The sequence below is a fragment of the Staurois parvus genome, unplaced genomic scaffold, assembly GCF_062004578.1.
Source record: "Staurois parvus isolate SC_StPar_1 unplaced genomic scaffold, SC_StPar_1.0 ptg000230l, whole genome shotgun sequence".
NCBI lineage: Eukaryota > Metazoa > Chordata > Amphibia > Anura > Ranidae > Staurois > Staurois parvus.
The window spans coordinates 2832020-2856760 of NW_028318026.1; the positions used below are offsets into that span (position 1 = coordinate 2832020).

At 43.2% G+C, this 24741-nt stretch overlaps 1 protein-coding gene across 1 annotated transcript in view; it reads right to left on the minus strand.

Moving 5' to 3' along the window:
• NECAB1 (N-terminal EF-hand calcium binding protein 1) overlaps positions 1-24741 on the minus strand; it is a 261178-nt gene that overhangs the window by 144313 nt on the left and 92124 nt on the right. Inside the window, exon 4 of the mRNA XM_089679686.1 lies at positions 13626-13651. Coding sequence (XP_089535812.1) covers positions 13626-13651 — 26 coding nt within the window. The remainder of the gene's footprint in view (positions 1-13625; positions 13652-24741) is intronic.

Genomic DNA, 24741 nt, shown 5'->3' on the forward strand with positions numbered 1-24741 from the left:
AACCCCTTCATGCCACCTGCTGCGGCTTTCTAGGTGAAGTTACCAACACACCAATATTGGTACACAAAGCGTATTGCGATTTGCCAAATTGGATGGCATGCCTATTCACACCCATGTGCATACCCTGAAAAAGGGTCCTGCACATTTTTGGCCCGGATGCGGTGCAATTTGAGGTGTGCAAAATGTTTGTCTCTAATTGCAACGCACACAAATTGCATGTGATTTGCCCAGGAGTGCGGTGTTAGACCACAATGCATGTATGTGAAGCCAGAATAAAAGGATGTGGATTTTGTCTATTTTTACTTGCGCATGTTAACATTATGGAAGTGCGTTATTCTTCTGTTTAACATGCTATAGAAATGCAACATGCATTTGGATGTAGTGTTTTTGTATGTGCATTTTGGAAGTATTCTAAACACACATTGACCCTAGGGCCACACCATATCTTATGCAGGCCATAGATGGGTCGAAAATCGGCCGATTTTTCGGCCAAAAATAAAATCGGCCGATTTTCGGATCGCTAGTGGGCTATCTGTTCGGCCGTTTTTCGGTATTTGGGCAGATTTTTTTTTTTGGTAAAGTTGGAAAAAAACGGCCGAATTTGCCGATCGGCCGATTTTCGCGGCAATGATGGGCAAATCGGCCGATTTTTTTACTGATACAAAATCTGCACATGAGCAGTGACCTGCAAGAGGAAGAGAAAAAGAAGAAGAGGATGATGATGATGAAGAAGAAGAAGAAGATGATGAAGAGGAAGAAGAGGATGATGATGAAGAAGAAGAGGAAGAAGAAGAGGAAGAAGAAGGATGAAAAATGAGAGGAATTCCAGTATGGCAAAAAGTGTCCCTGCAGAGAGCTCCGCTATTTCTTTGACAGTTCCTTGACATTTACAGCGGTTGCAACATTGTATCTATTTGTTTCCGAATAAAAACATCTGTATCCGAAATGGATACAAATACATTGTTGCAACCGCTATAAATGTCAAAGAACTGTCAAAGAAATAGCGGAGCTCTCTGCAGGGACACTTTTTGCCGGCTGTAGACGGGATGAAAATCGGCCGATTTTTTTTTTACCATTGCTGGTAACGTCGGCCGCTTGAACAACCGATTTTTCATTTTTTAAAAGAAAAATCGGCTGTTTATCTCCCCGTCTATGGCCTGCATAAGCATTAGTGTGCCTGGGGGAGGGGGGGGCCTTTGGCCTTTCCAAACACAGTAGATGCTCCAAGAATGTTTCCTTGAACTCTTGAAATGGTTAAAAAGGAAAGACACTCTAGATAGCCTGCACTGAGAATTGACTGTCATGATGACGTGTCAATGATTATTTGCTCTCATTTTTCAGGAGTGGTACTGCTTGCGGTTGAAGCTGGTAGAAATCCACCTTCACGTCCTCCACTCACCTTCACTTGTGGCCAGTGGATATTTTGTGGCCGCAGGCAAGAACTGGCATCGAGGACCTGCATAATGACCCTGGCATGCCAGAGGTGGTTTGGAAGCAGCACAGCAATTTGACCATCCCTTTCCTCTATGTTGGTTTTAGGGTGCAGAATTGCTTCTCGTTCGTGAACGGACTGTCGCCGGATATCAGAGTCCCCATATTTTCAAGATATGTTTTAGCCATGTTGGCTTATTTTTATGTTATTTTCCAAGTGTGTCGCACCTAACCGCACAATAGTGTGGTGCCATGCGTATTTGTGGCTGTGAATGGGGCTGTTTTTAATAGACGTGTGTAGGTGCAACAACGTTTTCATCATGGTACCTGCGCACATCTACATAGGGCATTGCATTTCTTTGCTGTGCTGGAAAATGTGTGTTCTTGCATGCGTTTCTGCACCACCAATGGTGTGAACAAGTCCTAAGGGCTGGTTCACACTATAGAAACAGTCTAGATGTGTTCCTGATGGGGTTTTTTCATGCCCTTTTGGCATGCATGTTTAGTGTGTTCCAGTACATTTTGGATGCGTTTTGGACATGTTTACATTGCATTTTTGTATCCCTTCCACTTATTTTTTTCTATTTTCTTTGTATTCAATGTAGTTAGGGACATGTGCGTTTTAGTACATTCAAGGACGTTTCAATGTGTTCCAGTACAGTTCTGTGCAGAAACAATGCAGCGCTGATGTGAACTATGACATTGACAACCATATAACCTTCTTTCTGTGCGTTTGTGATGCTGAAAAAGCAACTGAAACACATGTAGTGTGAACTGGCCCTAAAGGTTATTAGAGGTCAGGGAACAGGACTGACCAGGAATTGTGAATTCAATCAGACTAGTGGTGAGATACAATCAGCAATTGTATAATAATGTGAGATCTGAGCTGTAGCTGATAGAAAATGAGACACATTCACTTGATCAGTAAATAGATAGTTAAAGAGTGGGGCGGTGATCCATAGATTTGCATATGGGACAGGTGATGATGGGGTGGGGGAGGGGGTCAAGTTGTATAAGGAGACAGATTTAAAAGAGAAAAAAGTTACAATGAAATATACACGGCATGAAACTTGCACATGACCTAATTGGCAGAAGAACAGTACGCAAGTAACATTCATCCACTTTCTAGTCACTAGGCAAAATCATAATTGATTGATCAATATTCCTGCCACAACCCAGAAAATTGATCTCCATTTTTTTGGGATGTTGCCAAGACTGGGATTAGAACCCATGACCCAAGTGCTGTAAGTTCTGAGCTCTAACCACTAAACCACTGTGGGAAACACAGTTTGAGCTATAATGTAGAATAGTTACATTGTTTAAAAATGATAAAGCGAGCGCTGGTCAAATGATATAGACTAGTAAAATGGTATTACACAAGATAAATATAACCACGAACAGTAGTGCATGAACTCGTGAAAGGTCATCCACCCCTGTGACAGTGTACTACACTATTGAGCACCTTTCTGGCTCCTGTGGCTGAGCTAATTCCTCCCCAGGACCATTTGGGCACCCACCCTGATGGATGGATGGATGGAGCTGGATGACTAACCCATAGCTGCCAGCATACCGCTGCACCCCCAGATGTGCGATGTGTATAACCCATGCACATTAATACTTTTTTTCTGGTGAGTGTAGACCAGTCCCAAGGGTGGTTTACCTTTCACGAGTTCATGCACTACTGTCCGTCACGGAGAGACCACACGTGCCATTCATAGGCACTCTCTGAGTTGGTACTCTCACACGAAGGACATTCCATTATTCAGGAATGATTCTATGAACTTATTTTAGCACGATTTACCAGTTTACATCATTATTGCAATTCTTTGCACTTTTTGGTTTTTACATGCGTTCATTATTGATCACATGCATTTATAGCGCTGCACTTGTCTTTAACATAGAATAGTTATGTGATTAAAGAGAATGAAGATATATAACTATATTGGGAAATTAGAAGTATATAAATTATTTGAGATATAAGTGTGAAAATGTTTAACATTTGAATATAGAATGTATGACATTCATTAGTAAATGCAATACTTTCCTGATCATTTTGGAGAAACAGCAAAAAAAAAAAAATAGCAAAAGAGAATTTTCAGAATGTAATAGTACAGCTGTATTAGAATTTTCTATCAGGAAAACGCCAATGTTAATAAAGCCCGCGCTTATGCGCCATCTAGCGAATATATCCGGTATTGCACCTAAAGATGTGCCAGACGGGATACCTCATTCACTAATGGCAAAGTAGTCAGTAGACGCTCGTTAATGAGCTTGCTAGACGCTGGTCAGACGACTGATTGATTGACCGGAGTCTGCCTGAATGGTCAGACTCTGCTGATAGACTCACATCTTAGTGAATCAGGGCCTCTGTGTTTAAGGTCTGTACATACTAGGACAGGCACATTACTGCTTTGCGGGTGATTTTGTAGAGCCATGGGTAATGTGGCATTGCAGGGACTTCTGCATAGCAATGATGTGCAGAGAGGATGCAGCCTGGAGAACCCATAAACTGGCTGTACCAAGGGAAGACCACCCCCACCCCTTTCTCCAGGTGTGCCAATGTTTAACACATTCGCTATTAGGCAGGTCATACTGCATGCAGTAATTCGTTCCTGTAGTCCTTTATATTTATGATGGTGGTACCACCATCATTGTTTGACCTCCCTGGCATGGCCAGGCCTAAATACCCCTGCCTGCTACAGGCAGCAATTAATTACATTATTATTATTATTATTATTATTATTATTATTAAACAGTATTTATAAAGCGCCAATAGTTCGCTCAGCGCTGTACATTACAAAGGGGGACAGAACATGTGACAGAACAACAACAATACAATGCAAAACATGAGGGGATCGAGGGCCCTGCTCTTTCGAGCTTACAATCTAGGAGGGAGGGGATTATGGTACAGGAGGAGATAGCTGTGGGGGATGGGGTGGTAAGAAGAGTGGAGGAGGTTGGCAAGTTAGCAGGGGGAGGGGTAGGCTTCCCTAAAGAGGTGGGTTTTCAGGGTGCGCCTAAAGGAGAGGAGAGTAGGTGATAATCTGATGGGTTGGGGCAGGGAGTTCCAGAGGATGGGTGACACCCTGGAGAAGTCCTGGAGGCGGGCATGGGAGGAGGAGACCAGGGAACTAGAGAGAAGGAGGTCTTGTGAGGAGCGGAGTGTGCGTGCTGGGTGGTACTTGGATATTAGGTCAGTGATGTAGTTCGGGGCAGTATGGTGGATGGCTTTGTATGTTAGTGTTAGGATTTTGAATTTGATCCGTTGCACAATCGGAAGCCAGTGGAGGGATTGGCAGAGTGGGGTGGCGGAAATGGAGCGGTTGGAAAGGTGAATGAGTCTGGCAGCCGTATTCAGGATTGACTAAAGCGGGGATAGCCAGCGGCGAGGAAAGCCAGTGAGGAGGGAGTTGCAGTAATCGAGTCGTGATATGAGGGAGTGGATGAGCTGTTTAGTGGTTTCTGGGGTTAGGAACGTGCGGATTTTGGCGATGTTGCGGAGGTGGAGTCTGCACGAGTTTGTTAAAGATTGGACTTGGGGCTGGAAGGATAGGTTGGAGTCCAGAATGACACCAAGTACTCTGGCCTGCGGGGCGGGTTTGATGGTGGCTTTGTTGGATGTGATGGAGAAGTCAATGGGGGGTGTTGTCCGGGCTGGGGGGAAGACAAGAAACTCGGTTTTGGAGAGGTTCCGTTTAAGGAAGTGGAGCGACATCCAGTTAGATATGTCGCTCAGTAGGTGTGTGATTCGGGCAGAGACCGAGGGGGTGAGGTGGGGGGTTGAGAGATAGATTTGTATGTCGTTGGCATATAGGTGGTAGTTGAAGCCGTGAGAGTGTATGAGTTGGCCAAGGGAGGAGGTGTAGATGGAGAAGAGAAGGGGCCCGAGGACAGAGCCTTGAGGAACCCCAACAGAGAGGGGGCGTGAAGGGGAGGTGGTAGCATTATAGGTAACGCTGAAAGAGCGTTGTGACAGGTAGGATGAGAGCCAGGAGAGAGCAGAATCTCTGAGGCCAAGGGAGTGTGAAAGTAATGATATAACTATAAAACATATTTGAACTTATTAATTATTGTCACAGAGACATTCCAAGACCAGACTAAAAAAAGCAATTCACTAACCTAATTTAATTCCTCCCAACTGTTGTACAACTACTGGAACCTCTTCCTGTCTACTTGTTACTTCCTTGCTGCCTTCTGGCTGAGTTCTGTCTACTCCTCTCCTTTTTCTTCTTTGTGTTATCTCTCATCATTAGGGATGCAGACGGCTCTTCTACTACTGGTCATTATTAAAAAAACCTGCTTTAAATCTGAAGTTTAGTGCTTTTGTGTAATATAGCATCATACTCATTAGGTATGTGTAATGATGTGTACCCCATTACCTGAAGGTGTCTGCTTCTGTTACAAATTTTCTGCTCTCTGCCTCCTCACAGCCACCAAATATGCTCTCAGTGGCTGCCTTCCGGCACTGTAAAAGTGAACTGCAGCCTCTGCACAACTTTTCTGTCTAGCTGAGGCTTCAGCTAAATTTTACAGCACCAGAAGACAGTCACTGAGGAATTATATCCATCAGCTATGAGGAGGCACACAGGGGAAGGTTTGTACCACAAGACACTTGCAGGTAATGTAATGAGATACACACCATTACAAATAACTATATATGTATGGTGCTGTATCTCAAAACAAATTTTACTAATGTAGCCAAGTGCTGGCTAGTTCACCCGCACGACAGACAGACATTCTTAACTAAGACTGCCATGAGCTTGTTTCCCTCTAGTGATCAGCCTAGTGATTGTGACATTGTGCCCTGAAAGCAGTGAGAGAAGGACCACTATTGAGAGCAGGGGATTGTGGGACATGTAGTCTGGGGACCGGGTTTTTACATGGAGTCAGTGCTTCTGTGAACTACAAGGTCCAGCCAACTGGAAAGGAAGGGAGAATACCGGGAGAGCACATTTATATCCTGGCATGGGGAAAGCTGACTCTCTTGTGCACACTGCCTCAGGTTGAAAGGAAGGGCCCGGCCACTTTGCAGAGTTAGAGCAGACTTTGCGCCTTAGACAGCAAGGAAAATCTTTAGGAGGTGATCCATATACATCTGGGCATATCATCCGTTCCAGCTCCCTGGTGGTTGGGTGGCTGTCGAGGGTCACTTATATCATCATCATCATGACAGGCCCAGCTGAGATCCAGCATCTCCAGTCGCAAGGTCTCTCACTGGAGATGGATTCTTCAAGAGCCTTTTCTGGGACATCTCTTTCCCTTGAGCGTGGTATCTTCAGGACTGGTGTGCCCACACTGATTACACTCTTCCTAAGAACACTGCATGCAGACACCTGTACTTCATCTCCTTAGACCCCAATGCTTCTAACAGGAAACACTTGCACAAGCCATTCATTATTGCTGGTTGCCATTGCACAGCAATCCCTTTGGACCTTGACTGAGCTAGCTGAAGAGTTTGGACACATCACATTGGCAAGACTTTTCTCTCTTGTCTTCTCACTCTGACTTAAAGGACTTTGTATCCCACCTCTGTATATATTAGAGGGAATTCTCATCCAAAAATAGTTTACTGCAATACTTATATATTACATAGTTGTATAGTCTGGCTGAAAAAAGACAAAAGTCCATCCAGTTCAACCATTAAAAAAAAAAAGTTATCCTATACCCACAGTTGATCCAGAGGAAGGCAAAAAAAACCCAGCAAAGCATGATCCAATTTGCTCCTGCAGGGGAAAAAATTCCTTCCTGATCCCCCAAGATGCAATCGGATAGTCCCTGGATCAACTTTACCTATAAATGTTAGTATCCAGTTATATTCTGTGTATCCAAGAAACAATCCAGGCCTTTTTTAAAGCAATCCACTGAGCTGGCCAGAACCAACTCTTAATGCAGTCTATTCCACATTTTCACAGCTCTCACTGTGAAGAAACCTTTCCGTGTTTGGAGATTAAATTTATTTTACTCCAGACGTATCTCTCACTCTGGAATCTATACCTCTTTTAATACAAGAGAGGATTTTGCTTGCTTTAGAAACCGCAGCTTGTCATTGCATGCCATTATTAAGCTTGTGATCTACCAGAACCCCCAGATCCTTCTCCACCACTGATTCCCCAGTTGTACCCCCCCTAGTATGTATGATGCATGCATATTCTTAGCCCCCAAGTGCATATCCTTACATTTATCAACATTAAACCTCATTTCCCACATAGTTGCCCAATTACACAGTGCATTGAGGTCAGCTTGTAAATTGGAGACATCCTGTAAGGACTTTATTCCACTGCACAGCTTGGTGTCATCTGCAAAGACTGAAATTGTATTTTTAATCCCAGACCCTATATCGTTTATAAATATAATAAAAAATAAAGGTCCCAACACTGAACCTTGGGGTACACCACTAACAACCCTAGACCATTCGGAGTATGAATCATTAACCACTACTCTCTGAATACGATCTTTTAGCCAGTTTTCTATACATTTACATACAGATTTTTTCCATACAGATTTTTTCCAAGCCCGTAGACTTTACCTTACACATTAGCCGTGTGTGGGGACTTATTATAAATTGTTTTGATATTTTTTTGGGCCCCTGGCATCAGGAATTTAAGGGAGAGGATTGACACAGGAAAGTCTTCCTTCTTTCTTTTATACCTGGGGTCTTGGGTTCATTAAAGACCTGCTTATACAGTAGTTGCTGTTTGATTCACCTTCATTGCATATCTGTGACCTAAATCATCAAAGACTAAATGGTTTATACCAAAGATATTTGCTTTAACTATTCTTTGTCTTTGTCCATTGACTTGAGAACTCAAAGTAAATACCCCAATTGCTTTACTACATGTTGGTGTCATTGCAAGTGTAATTCTTTGTAAACCATGTCTGAACCCTGGGTGTTAGAGGTGTCGGAAGGCTTGCAAGGTCAGGGCAACCTCTGGGGACCATCAACTTCCAGTGGCCCCTACGGGAGAGGAGCTACATTACATTTCAGCTTTAACCACTTGAATCTTTTAAAAATACAATAAACATGCTAAAATGCTTCAACAACATTTCTAGGTTGTATCTTCTACATTCAGTGCTTTTCCCTATGATGCTGCGCTTCCTGCTGCTGTTATCGGCATTTACCTGCTGTCAAAATGTCAACCAGGAATTGCTATTGCTCCTGTGTAAAATTACACTTATAAATGATCTGCAAGTGTCCTCGAGTAAATACAACATAACATTTTTTTCTTAGATTGTATTTACTATGTCATATGTATATCATAGGTGTGACTTTTGATTTGCTTATGACATCAGTTAAAGGAACTTTGTAAGTAAAAAAATACTGCTCCAGTCCTTAATTGGTATAAAGGTAAAGGTCATCAATGTTCATCTTTATAATCTTCATTATAATTACAGAAGAAATGTAATTTACTGCAAAATACTTTTCATCTGTAGAATTTATGTGGACCCGTATACAGTACATACGTGTATTTAAATGTGTGAAATGTATATAAGGAACGAAAAAGAGAATTCTTCTCTCTGTTTTACCTTCATAAAAATGTATTCCCATCAAGGCTAGAAATAATATTTGTAAACTGCAATGGATATTCATGTCATGAGTGGGGAAGGGTTACAACTTCTGTTTGGTTTTTATTGCTGTGTCACCACAGAGGAGCTTCTCCCTCATTATTGGTGACCATTATCTCCGGAAATGGGGGGCAAGTCAACATTTATGGGTTGTCAAGTGACAAGAACAAAAGGGGAAATCTTCTAATAGGTAAATTCATTCTGCTGAAAAACTGTCTAAAAGGGAATATCCACTTGCTTTGGAGAGATACCTCCTTACTCCCTTTTGTGTGTCTGGGACAGGAAGTGAGGGGAACTCTACTCGATAGGAATTAAAACGGAAAACAAGTTTGAACCACGACCTACTTCATCCAAAATGAAAAAAAAAATTGGCTTTCTATAGACTAATTCTGGTACATCAGAATGGACAACCTGAAATTACATGTTACAACTACAAACAGTAGACAAATAGCTTCTTAGCTACCTACCAATTATCTAGAATTAACCTTTCGGGTGTCCCCTGGTCTAGTTGTATTTAGTTAAACGATTCCACATTGACAACTAAAGAGGGAATTTGATTAATACAGCTTAAAACTGTTCTTCTTGTGTTGTATGCATCATTAATAATTGCTACTGTTCAACTAGGTAGCAAAAATAGATCTTTAATGCTTCCCCTTCTAGTTCCTGCCAGATTGTTTAGCCAGCATAAAACATTTGATTTGAGTTGGCAAGTACTGAAAGTTGCGGGATGAATCAAAATTGTGCTTAGAAGTTCTTTAATAATTCAAAGAATCTAAGGAATAATTAGCCATTTCTGCAACTATAATAAAATTTCAGATACATAAAATCTACAAGTATGCTTTTGAACAGTGAATGTAACTGGTGGAAGCCATTCTTTGGCCCCTGAGGTTAGATAAGGCACTGGCTCCATGCCCATTCATAGCACAGATGGTATTCTAAACCACTTATTTATGTTTTATGTTTGCTGGGCTAACAATGGTAGGAACAGAATTGTAGAAAGCTTCTTCTTTTGGGAACATGAAATACATTAGAAGGCTTCCAACGTGGTCAAGTAACTCCCATAAAACACCCTATAAATACTGTGATAATATACTGAGCCTGGTGGAGTAAAGGTACTAAACTACGTGAACTAAGTAATTATTAAACAAATAACATACCTATACTCCTTACATGTGATGATGATGATGATAGCTTGGTGATTACATGCAGACTATAGAGAATACTCCTTTAAATAAAAAGATTTTTTTCCATTTGCTTCGAATTTTTTGTAAATGGCTATAATGATTTTCACTAAACTGTTTTCAGAAAAGCATTAGCAGCTCATTGACTGAGCGGAGTTGATTTTTTTTTTTTTTTAAGTATAACTGTTCCAGGCCATGGACATTTAAATTTTCACATAAAGGAAACAAGCAGTAGATAAGCTTTAAAATAAGCCTTCATGGGCGGAGCAATTCACAATAGAGTTTACAAGAGAAACAGGGAAGTCATTCAAGTTGGTTCTGAGAACGCAGAACAAGGTGTTCTCTGATTGGATGAGGTGAAGAGGAGGGGCGGTGACATCATACTCCACAACTTGCCGAATCAGAGAAAGCTATGTATTCACTGAAAAAATACAAGGCTTCTACTAAATGGCAGCAGTGATGAGCAAGTGACTCCCTGCATTCAGAGTGCAGAGCAGCACTTGGAATTCACAGCTATCATTGTATGTAGCGCAGACTACAACAGTGATTTTCAGCATCTTCAGTGGCTCTCCAGATATTAGATATGGGTGCATACTCCAAGCCAAGCTGGATCAATAAATGTTTGTAAAAAAAAATTCCTGGCGTTCTGCTTTAAATTAAAGTTTATAAGGCTGGAAGGCTGTAAACTTTCTGCTGGGAGGAGGAGCAGGGGGAGCTGAGCTGCTAAAATGAAAGTGCTTCTGCTGTAAACTTTGGGGCCAAATTGCTCCGCAGTGTCTGTAGCCACAGAGGTCAGTGAAGGCTTACTTCAAAGCTTATTTACTGCTTATTAGGAATATAGGAATATTGAAGGAAATGTGGAATGTTGAAATGTCAGCGGGGGGGCTTGCATCAATGGAGGAAAGACAAGTAAATCATAATTTAGATCTACTTTAGGAAAATTGTTTATGTGGCTGCAGATTTTGTAGGTGTCCATGAAAAGGCTCTCAGTGACATGATTTCAACCTCTCTTGCTTGCCTATACACAAGTGTAGCTGCAGTAGGCTTATAGAGAGGGTGGTACTAGAACCATGGATCAGACTGACCCGAATTTTGTAGGGTCTGATTCAGGGACAAACAGAAGGTAAGAGTATCAACAATTAAAAGAATTCATCTTATAGTACAAATGGGTTCATGGATGTAAAACTGAGCCAATGGGTAGGTTGTGCCCCCAAGTCAGTTTAAAATAGAGATTTTTATGTTCGACTGAAGTGCATCTGTAATGTTTAATAAAGTTGCACTATAAGGTGGCTACATTTTGTAATGCTGTAATAATTGCAGCCAATGAAAACAAACACACATCAGTGATAAAACATAGATATAACTCCTGCAAAGAGTCACTGAGCTTGTGAAAAACAGCAAGACGTGAACAGAAGCAGTGTGATTATATACTGATTACTGCATATATTTCCTGATTGCTGTTACAAAGAGCTCTAAGTACAGTATACATATAAACACCCTGCAGCTATTAAGGCAAAACTTGCGTGATAATGGCTTTAAGTAAACTGCGCTGCAGAATAAATTAGGGTAATCTAAAAGACGATCGAATAAAACATTAGAAATTGTGTATGACAGCAGGCAAATGTACCAATTCCAGCCTCTTCATTAAAATGGAATATGTGCGAGCAAGAGGGGGTGTTGAGCTAAATGAAGAAAGACAGTATGCTATGAGTAAATCTATGATAAACAATACAATATTTCAGTTCTAATTCATTACTTAAAACTTAAAGAGACACTATTGTCCAAATCATCAAATTATATAAAACTGAACACAGGCTCTAGACAACGGAGGTACACAGAGCCAAAGAGGACCTGTACTCCTTTTTAAACCCTTAAAAATAAAAGTTCTGTCAAATGCTGGCCATGGGTATGGCACTTTTCAGCCAATTTTAAATAATTACAGTGAGATTTTCACAAAAACAGTGACAACACATGAATCAGGGAGTGTAGGGAGTGAGAAAATAATCTAAATTCCATGATATAATGTCAACACCCCACCATCACGTCCTGTAAAATGGACCTCATCCTACATCCTTACTACACTAACTGAAACAAGTGCTATCAAGAGAGGTACAAAAGATGGGTAATTATCATCTGAATGCAGTTTAAACTACCACCAACAGTTTCTTTGAAAATCAATTGAAAATACTGTTGGTAAATTAACTTGATCCATTTGATTGCTGTTAAGATCCAAATCTGGTTTAAATTTTCTAAAATTGTTATATTTGTGCGGCCAACCTAGAACAGGCCAAACAGTGTACTCTGATTTAGGGAAGGACTGTGAACATTTGATCTAGGGTTCAAACTCAACCAACTGGCTTTTCCCAGTAGGGACACTGTGCCACCACAGGAATAGATGGTGAAGTGTAGGTGAAGTCTCAATCATTCTCTATACATATATAAATGGTAAACTGTATATACTAAAGAGAGTATTGTAAAACAAAACAAAATGACTGCTTTTTTTTTTTTAAACTAGATCAGCAACCACTAAAAATTTTATTTTTTTTACACCACTTCATGAAAAATATGTTGCAAACTGTAGAATGAAGAAAAGGACAATATAATTATTAATGGACGTGGGGGACCTCCGCTATAAAGAAAGATTGACTTAATTGAATTTATTCTTTATTGAGAAGAGGTGTTTAAGGGTGGACATGATCACCATGAATAAATACTTTTAATGGTCCATAGAGTAAGCTTTGTTGCAAAGTTGTTCACTTTAAGTCATTGCAAATTACAAGGGGGCACTCTTTGCACCTAGATTAAAAGAGGTTTAACATATATGCATCTGGGGAGGGGGTGGTTAACAAGGTAAGGAATGGCAAGGGGTCTCAATGCACTGCTAAGAGAGCCTCAGGAGTCAACCTACTATACAATGAAATGGATGGACACACCGTCTTCCATGCTCAGCTTTATCGGCCATTAGTAGGATCAGCTTTATCAGCCATTGGTATTGCCCTGGCCCCTCTCACACTAATGGCACTGTATAGTGTCTCACCATAGTACCTTCAGTCTGGCTGCCTGTTAACCACATGGAGCAGCAGCACTTCATTCTGACAGGTTACCCCGAAGCATTCGCTCTGCTGACTTTTCTTTCACAACTTTCACCTTCCTGCCTAACTGCTTGGGCTCATGGACCAGTTTGGACATTTTGACCTCCCCAATCTGATTTCCTTCACATTCTGTTGATAAGTGGGAATTCTGAGATCTTGCTACATTCAAATCTATGGCAATGCTAAAAAAAATGACAACCTAAGCAATCTATGTGTATAACTATTTTTAATAAGGTTGCTTTCTTGGCTGTATGCCGTCTTGCTATGTAATGGATCCCAATGGGAATTAGTGTATAACATTTACAATGAATCTACAACTAAACAGAGACAAAATATATAAAATGACTTATTATCTTACCATATAATTCTTCTGTGTCCAGATTGCTAAAGAAAAAAAATCATATTGTAGGTTAAGTCAAACAATGGGAATCTCACAGCAAAGCATTAACCAGTGAACATTCAGATGAAGTACTTTTCTACCTTTTCTAAGAAAGGAATTCGGAGATTTGGAGGCAGCTGAGAGCAATAGAAGGTACTGTTTGAGTTAGTTACTTGAATATATTTTATTTTTTTTTCAATCAGAGATTAGTGTCACTTTAAATACCTTAATGGCTTTAGTTCTTCTTAATGGCTTAATGGCCTTAAGTTCTTCTTTAGGAACATGTCATATGTTACACCCATATTTAAGGTGTGACATGTTATTAAGCACCCCTATTACCTGTTCTGCCCCCCCCCCATATCAGCATGCACAGGGTCCTCTCCCCTGAAAACTCTGTCACATTTAAATTTGGTGCAGCTGTTTGGGGCTCTGCCTGTGCAGCCGCATCATTTATTCGCAAAGATCTGTGAATTAATAAACTACAAGACATATTGTCTACCTAGGCAGATGGACTTGTAGTTCTCAATGGACCACAAGTGTGGTAATCAGCTCACTAGTATTTCACTGGTAGTGTCTTCAAGAGCCTGCATTGCACCCACAATGCAATGCTTTGCAGGTTCCTGTAAAAAAAAAATAAATGAACATTTTCCCCTTCAAAAACGTGCATTTATTATTGTTTTTAAATGTGAACCTAGATTTTAAAGTGAATCTTTACAATTTTTTGCAAGGGAGGTATAGAATGGATAAAACTTGTTGGGGAGACCTCTCCAAATCTCCTACCCAAATTTGCTAACCTTTAGACTTAACAGGAAGGAGAAATCTCTCCAAAATGAAGAGAAATCCTCTCTTAGCCTGCTGTCTTCTCTGTTTCTTCTGGTGACAACGGTACAATTTTGGATTTGCCATAATTTCCTCTCCCAGTGACAACAGCCACCAACACAAACCGGGTGCATCTTCCAAGAAGGGATAAAGACAGTAATTAAAAAAACAGACTGGGGTCTAATCCTTCCATACTTATCAAAAGCTAACAAATTCAAATTGAAGGCAAGTCAAACCTAACTAAGCTTAAATCTACTCTCACACCTATCCTAAGCCTATTTTATTTACAATGTACCAGGGGCGGACTGCCAACTCATGGGGCCCCCGGGCAATAGGGGATCATGGGACCCTTGTGTCCTTGCCCAAACTCAAAAAAGCCTATGAAAAAGGTACCAGGGGCATCTCATGGGGCCCCCTACTGACCCCGGGCCCTCGAGCAGTGTCCGAGTTTCCAAATGGTCAGTCCGCCCTTGCTATGTACAATGTAAATGGAAAGATGTCTATACTTACCTATTCTAAAGTTGATCCGGTCCGGATACACGGTCACTCCCAGCGCCAGCTTCAGTGTAGAGGAGAAATCGCCTAAACGGTGACATCACCCATAGTCTTACTATGGGGCATCTGTTTTCGGTTGTCCCTCCTCTACACTGAAACTGATCCTGGGACCTGATCATGTGACCATACAGGACCAATTTAAAAATCCCCTTTAATTTTGTCTGCAGATACACTTGAATCCCCTAATTAGAAAACATAAAACTTTTTTTTGGAGCTTTTACATTAGCAGAGAGACAAGACTTTCCTTACATAACACCTGGGATCTGCATGAACATGGACATAGCCTTCTGGGTAGAACTGAACTGGAAAGGCATTTTGTAGACATATTAACAGGTTAATTGGCCAAATAAATTTTCCCAAAGCAGCAAATCAGAGTTTCAATTGCCTCAGGATGTCAAAATTATTTATCCCTATGGCAAGTGTACACGAGACTGGCTGAGCTTCTGCCAGAAGAAAATCTGTTCCTGAAGCCATCATCACCATTAATGGGTTATGTAGTTCTTGGAAGATAGCTAGGAATATTGATAGCAATGTTCGATATTTCATTTCATTCTACAGTAAGTTACAAGGATATTTGATCTCCATCATGATCAATAGGCATTTTCTGTATTTGCAGAAAGTGTACTTAGCTTGTAAAAAAGGAATGAATGCAGCCATCACATTTAAAGATTGATAAGCTTTTGTAATCAGATTTATATTTATAATAAACAATCATGCAAACAAACAATACAAAAAAAAACAAACAAATAAATGGTCCACTGTGTTCCAAAGCTATTTAAAAATTTTGCAACTAAGCTCTGACTTGGTGCCGTGTCATCACTTTTACTGAGAACATGATGTAAACTTTTTAATAAATGGAATTTTAGGATGTGCTGTAACATAAACATTTTCTGAGTTGTACATTCAGCAAATCCATTTGTCCTCCAAGGGGAAGCCGGTCTCCCCGCGCTTCTTACTGTTTCTGCTTTTGTTTTCCCTGTGCTGCCTGCATGACCCCATTTTCAGATCTGGAAGTCAGGCTGGCTGTACTAAATCGGTCCCACTCCCTCTCTAGAGGAAAAAGGAATGTAAAGAAAATCTAATGCATTAGTGACTTCCTGAGAAGGCTGCATTCAGGGAAAAACTCCTGTGACACAGCCTATGTCTGAATACACATCCATTCATGAATATTTGAAGAGGTGCTGATCTGTCGCATCACAGAAGAACTGGCACTGCTGGATGACTTGAATTTTTACTCAGAAAATACTGAACCAAATATACCTGAGTCCAACAACTTCAAAATTCTTCTAACAAAGAAGCTCGCAATGTCCCTACCATAAGTAAAATACAATCGACCATCTAAAACAACATCATTCTGGATTGTTAGAGGAATCCGTACCACTGGAAAGATATATATATATATGCATATGATCAGTGTCATAGTGTCCCTGACGGGAACTGAGAGTGTACGAATGAAGATGAAGAGTTTCTATTCCGTCAATAAGATCTTTCGGTGCCACAAAGGGACCTCTTCATAAAGGCTACCATGACGGAGGGGTCCTGGAATATCACATAATCTCCTGTGACTGAATAAAAATTTTCCTTTGAGCTATTATAGTGTTCTGGTGACATTCTTGTACTTTTGGAATTATGAGTAATAGCTCCATTCACCTGTCACATAAGCACCTATGTGGTCTCTACACTACAAGGAGTTGGCATTATGAAAACTAAACACAGAAACCCAGCATTCCAAGGCCACAGTGCTGCCTACACACTCACACAATTTAAAGCAGAACTTCAGGCAGACAGCTAAATATACAGTACAATTGAAACATATACTGTACATGTGCAATATATTACCTGTAAGCAGGTTGAAATGCTGGTTAGTGAGACAGCTGCTGCCACAACCATGAGGGAAAGAGTTGACCCTGGTTCCCACACTTTCTGCTGAGCTCTACCTCTCTCCATGTGTGTTAATAAAAGGGGGAGGGCTTTGCCCAGACACACAGTCGTCTGCATGGGAAAGAGCCAGCAAGATGTGATCTCTAGCTGCTACTCACCTGTCTCCAGGAGCTTTCCACATGTAGAGAGGTTTGCTGGGACCTGCAGCCTGCCCTGAAGCCACCAATGTGTTGAAGTACTGCCTTGAAGGACTTTCCTGATCATGGACTCTGCTAAAGATGGACTCTTTCCTGTATGCTGGGGCAGCCGCAAGCCTGACTTAGGGATTAAAGATGTTAGTAAAACACCGTGCACTTTGTTTTGAACTGTTATACTGAGAGATTTCACTAAAGCTTTTGAAACTTTGTCCTTTGCTTGGTCTGAAATGGCGCTAGAGGGATGTAATTCAAGTAACCAGCACCACACATAGTATACATTGTGGGTCGAGTAAAGCACATTGGGGTATGAAGACAGCTCTACAAGACTTAACATGGTACGGAGTAAAGCAAGTGGTTATCAAGGGTAACGGAGGTTTGCCAAGTACTTATTTAAAGCGTGTACCTGTGATAGCTGTGACAGCCTCTTACAGCAAGCGAGTTGTTGTTGGCACTCTTTCCATCAGTGGTCTATTGCCCATAGCAACAGGAGCAGATCTGCACTGCAGAGGCCCTCAGCCTGTGCACAGGTACGGAAGAGGGAAAGTTAATACAGAGCATGCATGGAGTTCACACTAGATGCTCAGTGGGACCCCATTCCTTTACCATTAGTGAGGTAGTGTAGATATGCTCGACAGGTGGAGTGAGCATAGGCTCAGCGTGTCCCTTGTAAATGCAACAGTTTCAGTGAAGGTGTACACTGACAGGCCAGAGAGTTAACTGGAGTACAAGTTGTTGCTCAAGTGTACATGGTGTAAGGCCATCTCTAATGTGAGAGGTCTGCCTTCAGGTTGAGTAGTCCATGAAAGCAGTCTTAGCCTTTTCCCAGAGCATTGATGTATACAACACAAATAAAGGTACCCGATGTGTAGGGCGAGTGACACTGTTCAAGGTGTCTACTGTAGCCCTGAAGAACCCACCCCATGGTAGGCCTTTCATGTGACCCACACTTGGTGCTCAACAAGCAGGGGAACATGGGGAGTGTGCCACTCGCCTGCCCCTTATATACCTGCCACAGGACTTGCCTGCAAGGGGGTATATGTACAAATCCCCATTTGGTTCCCTAACAGATATGGTGGAGTTCGGGGGGAGAACCTGAGAAGAGAAGAGCTGGCCTCCATGCAATTTGGTGGGGTCTTATCTGCCCGCATGTACAAGTAGTCACCCAGTGACTGGTATTCCCCAGCTAGGGAATGCCTGGAGAGGCTCTAGAGCTCTGGATAAGATGTAGTCAGGAGACAGGTCATAGAGGGCTCAACCTGGGAAAGTGATGACTGTTAGGGATGCAGTGTCAGACCTGTCCACCTTCACCAATTTATGACAAATGGCTTGTCAAACTCACATCACCCATTGCTGATATGCAACAATGACACTCTCAGCCTCACCCTTCACACAGACTATACAGCTTGTGGGACCACAATCTACGTGCCAGCCAACTGATTGTAATGAATTTTGGGAATGTTTAAAAGGAAGTATAGATCGTAGCACCCTCCTCGTTGGCTAGGGGAAGCTAAATACCTGATTGACAGTAAGGGGCTGAGTGGCAGCCCAGGTGCAATAGTCAGAAGGAAAAATTTGGGTCAGGAGCTGAGAGACTCTGCAGACTAGTGATGGGCAGAACAGACCCCCGTTTGGTTCATGGTCGAACATTCCAACCTACCGAAAGTTCAACCACGAACTTTGAAAGCCCAAGCCCCCCAAAATCCATATCAGACCCTTATCCGAGTATGCAGCATGGCAGGTCAGGAAAGGGGGGGACCAGCAAAGAAGAGGGTGCTTTGGGGTGGGGGGCTCCCATGTTGATGGGGACAAGGGCCTCTTTCCCACAACCCTGACCAGTGGTTGTGGGTGTCTTTCAGTGGGGGGCTTATCAAAATCTAGAAGCCCCCTTTAACAAGGGGGCCCCTAGACCCAGCCCCCCCCCATGCGAATGAGTATATGGTACCGATACCCATTCACAAAAAAAGTGTAGTAAAAAATGACCGGAGACAGTCTTTGTTAAAAACAAAAATGTAAAAAATGTCCCCCAAAGTAGATGCCCACCGCCACCGCTGTCCCGAAAAAGGAAAAAAAAAATGTTCTGCTCTCGACGCTGGCTCCTGCCGTCTGACAGCTGTGACCGGATGACAGTTCATAAACACTGTTATGATGTCACAAGGGTGCAGGGTTACCCCGCCCCCTTGTGACATCATCAGGCGCTGTGATTGGTCAAAGCATTGCACCTGTGGTCAGGTGCATTGCTTTGGCCAATGCACTGTCAGGGCGCAGTGCATTGTGGGGCACGGCAGGCAAATAGCCTGCTGAACTCTCTTACCGTTCCTGTGTTCAGCCCATCACTACTGCAGACCAGCCCTCTGGAATTTCCCCTGCTCTAGAACTTTGGAGAAAGGTCTAGAAACATTGGTAGATCTGAGGAGTGGCTGGCTTGTACTCTTAAGGAATCCTGGCCAATCCCCAACTGGAGGCTTGGCAAGGGGCCAGGACAACCCTTAAAAGTAAGTGAGCCTGCTCAGCAGCAGGAGAGTTCGGGTGGAAGACCAAGAGGAACATGTGAAGCGAAAGGTAGGAGCCTGGGAGGGGGTCCAGATGGAGAGAGGGGCTCACCTACAGGCAGTGGATCTGGGAAGGTAGAAAACTTGGGACTTCACCAGCCCCCTGAAAGAGGACCACCTGTGTGGCAGGAAAGGAGAAGCCCAGCTAGAAGACCAGGTAGGAAGTCTGGGAAGTCTGCTACCACATTGGGTCATCTCAGTGGCTTTATAGGCTTTTATGCTTCCATGTTTGTGAGTATGTTATTGCTTTTTTATACTTTTAAATAAACCTTGGATAATGTGCTAGGTGTTTGCACCCCCTATGTGCTTCTTTTTTCAATTTGAAGTTCGCTCCCCCAGTCAGAGAAGGGCTGCACCACCAAGACCTTGTTCCAATGTTAGTTGCACTACTGTCTCTCTCATCCATTGTCTGCTTTCTGGTGTCGATCCCTTTGGAGTGATGAAGAGGTGGTTATTTTGTGGTACACTCGGAGACGCTGGCTAGCTCTCCAACAGAGAATGCATTGCAGTGGAGGCTTGTAAATAGTTCCAGGAAGTTGTCCTCAGTTCATCGGTTCCATTGGGCATCCTGTACACCCCTAACACTATACCAGTTCAAATATCCTTTAATAAAATCACAAAAACAGAGCTCAATGACTGATCTCTGACTCCTGGATGCAAGTCTGCCTGAAAATGCGTGTTGCTTGGCTGTTCAGGGCTATAGGGGGAAAAAAATCTTTGCAAATCCTACGGGGGTAGTGCCACAAGTATATATATATATATATATATTAGGATATAGCACCAAACACATTAGTTATTTGTAATGGTGTGTATCCCATTACCTGCAGCTGGCTGCTTCTGCTAAAACATCAACTTTAACCACTTGCCCTCCTGCTGATTTACCTCCCTTCCTCACCAGGCCATTGTTTGCGTTACAGCACTGCATTACTTTAACTAACAACTGCGCAGTCATGCAACGCTGTACCCAAATTAAATTTGTGTCCTTTTTTCCCACTTCTTCAGCTTTCTTTTAGTGGTACTTGATCGCCTGTGTGGGTTTTCATTTTTTGCGCTATAAAAAAAAGACCAAAGAAAAAAACAATATTTTTGACTTTTTGCTATTAAACATGTCCAGTGAAAAAAATGTAAAAACAAATTTTGTCATAAATTTAAGCCAAAATGTATTCTGCTACATATCTTTGCTAAACAAAATCCCAATACGTGTAAATTAATTGGTTTATGTGAAAGTTATAGCATTTACAAATGGCAGTATATATACTGGGATTTTTTTAATTTTTTAATTTTTACTAGTACTGGTTGCAATCAGCGACTTACAGTGGGACTGTAGGACTGCAGCGGGCATTCTAACACTGGGGGGAACTGACATCCCCAGTGACACCAATACAGTGATCAGTGCTAAAAGAAAGCACTGACACTGTACTAAGTGCACTGGGCAGGAAGGGGTTAACATGAGGGTGATCAAAGGGTTAACTGTGTGTTGGGTGTGTTTTACTATGGGGCGGTGTCTGTGTGCTTCACTGCAAGCACACTGCTTTGGATGGCTGTGCAGTGTACAGCCATCCAAAGCAGTGTGCCCGAGCTTACAGGGAGGAGAACTGTTAGTAAACAAAACAGTTTTCCTCCCCATTGAAGATCCATTCAGGGTCATTCACATTGGCAGAACAGCCTCTGGAACTTGTATGCTGAACAGCAGGACTTGAATGGTGAGCACGCCACTCAGGCACTGCATTTCCTAGAGGAGGTATATATATATGAAGGCATATAAATATCAAAACCTGGGAGACTGGCAAGGAGAGGAGTAGAGCGGAGGAGAGAGGAGAAAGTGTGCTGAAGGTTGAAGTGCTGAACTAGGCCGCAGAGCAAGAGTTGGAGAGGGAGAAGGAGCAGAAAGAGCCTACTGATCGCCCATCCTGTCAGGCTGCCCAGTGAGCCAATCTGTTAGAAGGAGCCCAAATGAGAGGCCAGATCAGAACTGGAGAGTCTGTGTGGGGCCCCCATCTGCCAGGAAAGCCAGATCACTATAATCTGCCAGGCCACACTGATTGGGTGAGAGAGTCCCAAGTATCCACTAAGACAGCGGTTCTTAACCTTTAGGTCGCGACCCCTTTGGGGGTCGAACGACCCTTTCACAGGGGTCGCCTAAGACCATCGGAAAACATATATTTCCAATGGTCTTAAGAACCGAGACACCGCTCCTCTATCCGTCTCCAGGTGTGGGCGGGATGACATGCCGCCCCTGTCATCTGGACACACCCCCGGGATCAATCCTCGCCGGTGATTGGCCGCCGGAACTGTAGCTCAGGAGAGGCACACAGGTGGCCAATCACCGGCTAGGAGGTGGAGCTTGGAGAGGAGGCGCCGAGCGGCACCGCGAAGATCGAGCGAGTGAAGAGGAGGAGAGCGGCCGGAGAAGGAAGACAGCTGACCGGTAAGTGTCTGTACCATGGGAGAGGGAGGGAGCAAGCGAGCCCAGGCTGGAGCAGGGGTCAGCAAGGTAAGTATCATTGGTGTCAGTGGGAGGAATAGTACCCAATCATTGGTGTCACTAATACCAATGATGGGGCACTATTCCTCCCCCCACTGACACTAACGATGGGGCGCGATTCCTCCCCCAAATGACACCAACGATGGGGCACTATTCCTCCCCCCACTGACACCAACGATGGGGCACTATTCCTCTCCCCACTGACACCAACGATGAGGCACTATTCCTCCCCCCACTGACACCAACGATGGGGCACTATTCCTCCCCCCACTGACAGCAACGATGGGGCACTATTCCTCCCCCCACTGACACCAACGATGGGGCACTATTCCTCCCCCACTGACACCAACGATGGGGCACTATTCCTCCCCCCACTGACACCAACGATGGGGCACTATTCCTCTCCCCACTGACACCAACGATGAGGCACTATTCCTCCCCCCACTGACACCAACGATGGGGCACTATTCCTCCCCCCACTGACACCAACGATGGGGCACTATTCCTCCCCCCACTGACACCAACGATGGGGCACTATATCTCCCCCCACTGACACCAACGATGGGGCACTATTCCTCCCCCCACTGACACCAACGATGGGGCACTATTCCTCCCCCCACTGACACCAACGATGGGGCACTATTCCTCCCCCACTGACACCAACGATGGGGCACTATTCCTCCCACTGACACCAACGATGGGGCACTATTCCTCCCACTGACACCTACGATGGGGCACTATTCCTCCCACTGACACCAATGATGGGGCACTATTCCTCCCACTGGCACCAATGATGGGGCACTATTCCTCCCACTGGCACCAATGATGGGGCACTATTCCTCCCACTGGCACCAATGATGGGGCACTATTCCTCCCACTGACACCTATGATGGGGCACTATTCCTCCCACTGACACCAATGATGGGTCACTATTCCTCCCACTGACACCAATGATGGGGCACTATTCCTCCCACTGACCCCAATGATGGGGCACTATTCCCCCCACTGACACCTATAATGGGGCACTATTCCTCCCACTGACACCAATGATGGGGCACTATTCCTACCACTGACACCAATGATGGGGCACTATTCCTTCCATTGACATCAGTGATGGGACACTATTCCTCCCACTGACACCAATGACGTGGCACTACTCTTCCCACTGAAAAATTACAGTTATGAAGTAGCAACGAAAATAATTTTATGGTTGGTTGTCACCACAACATGAGGAACTGTATTAAAGGGTCGCGGCATTAGGAAGGTTGAGAACCACTGCACTAAGAGAACACTGACAGTTTCATCACTTCAGCTATCTATCTGCACATAGTTGTGAAAATTACATATAACTTCCCCAGGTTGCGGCCTAGTTCTCCCAGTCACCACTGTTAGTATACATCTGCATTACAGTCTCATTATCTAAGCTGACCGCAGGACATACAGTTGCAGGCTAGGATACAGCAGTGCCAACTGAAACAAGTTCCCTTTTCCAGCAGAGTGGGATTCCTTTCACTGTTGCCTTTGGCCTCTGGCATCTGGAAAGAGTTGTCCTTGCCCTTAAAAACTCATGCCAATTGCTACTTTCCACTATTTCAAATCTGCCTTTTATCTAGTGCTTTAAAGGGGACCCTGCAATAATACACTACCAGCAAAAGGCAAAGTGTTAAATCCTTCCTCCTCATTATCTTAGTATTTCCATTTTGAGGAACTATCATCTACATATTATTTCAGTATGATACCAACTGGACCCCAACCGCGCACAGAAGACTCTATAGTATTCTTAAAGAGACATTGATCAATTATAAATGAGAGCTTTCTTCACTTCACATTTAATCCCTGTCTTCTAGTTCTGAGGACCCACAGTAAGCTTACCTGATTGATAGTTGTTCTTGCTCACTGGAGATTCAATAGTCTCCTCAGATTGGAGGCGTTGGATTATTTCTGAAAGCAGGCCTGCTAACAGTAATGGATGTTTCACTGCGAATGCTGTTACTTTTACTTAAAATTGACAATAGTTTTTGACCAAGTTACATGCAATGCCAATAAAAACTTCATATTAGTTTATACCAGGGCTTGAAAAAACTGCTCGCCCCCTCGCCAAATGCGAGGAGAAATTCTCTAGCGGCGAGTGGCGAGCACAGATGATGGAGCGGCTGCGCTCCAAGCCTCATTGTGAAGCCGAGTTTCGGTTTCCGAGTTCTGGTTTCTGGCTTCTTCGGCACCGCCACTGAGGGGACAGGTGCAGGAGAGGTCCGCTCTCCTCCGCTGAGAGGAGACACCCTCTCCACCGCTGTGGGGGACTCAAGGAGTAAGTACTGTATACATGTCATATCACTATAATGGAGTACAGGGGAGGGGGGATATACATTACTGTATACATGTCATATCACTATAACGGAGTACAGGGGAGCTGGGATATACATTACTGCATACATGTCATATCACTATAATGGAGTACAGGGGACCTGGGATATACATACTGTATACATGTCATATCACTATAATGGAGTACAGGGGAGCTGGGATATACATTACTGTATACATGTCATATCACTATAATGGAGTACAGGGGAGGGGGGATATACATACTGTTTACATGTCATATCACT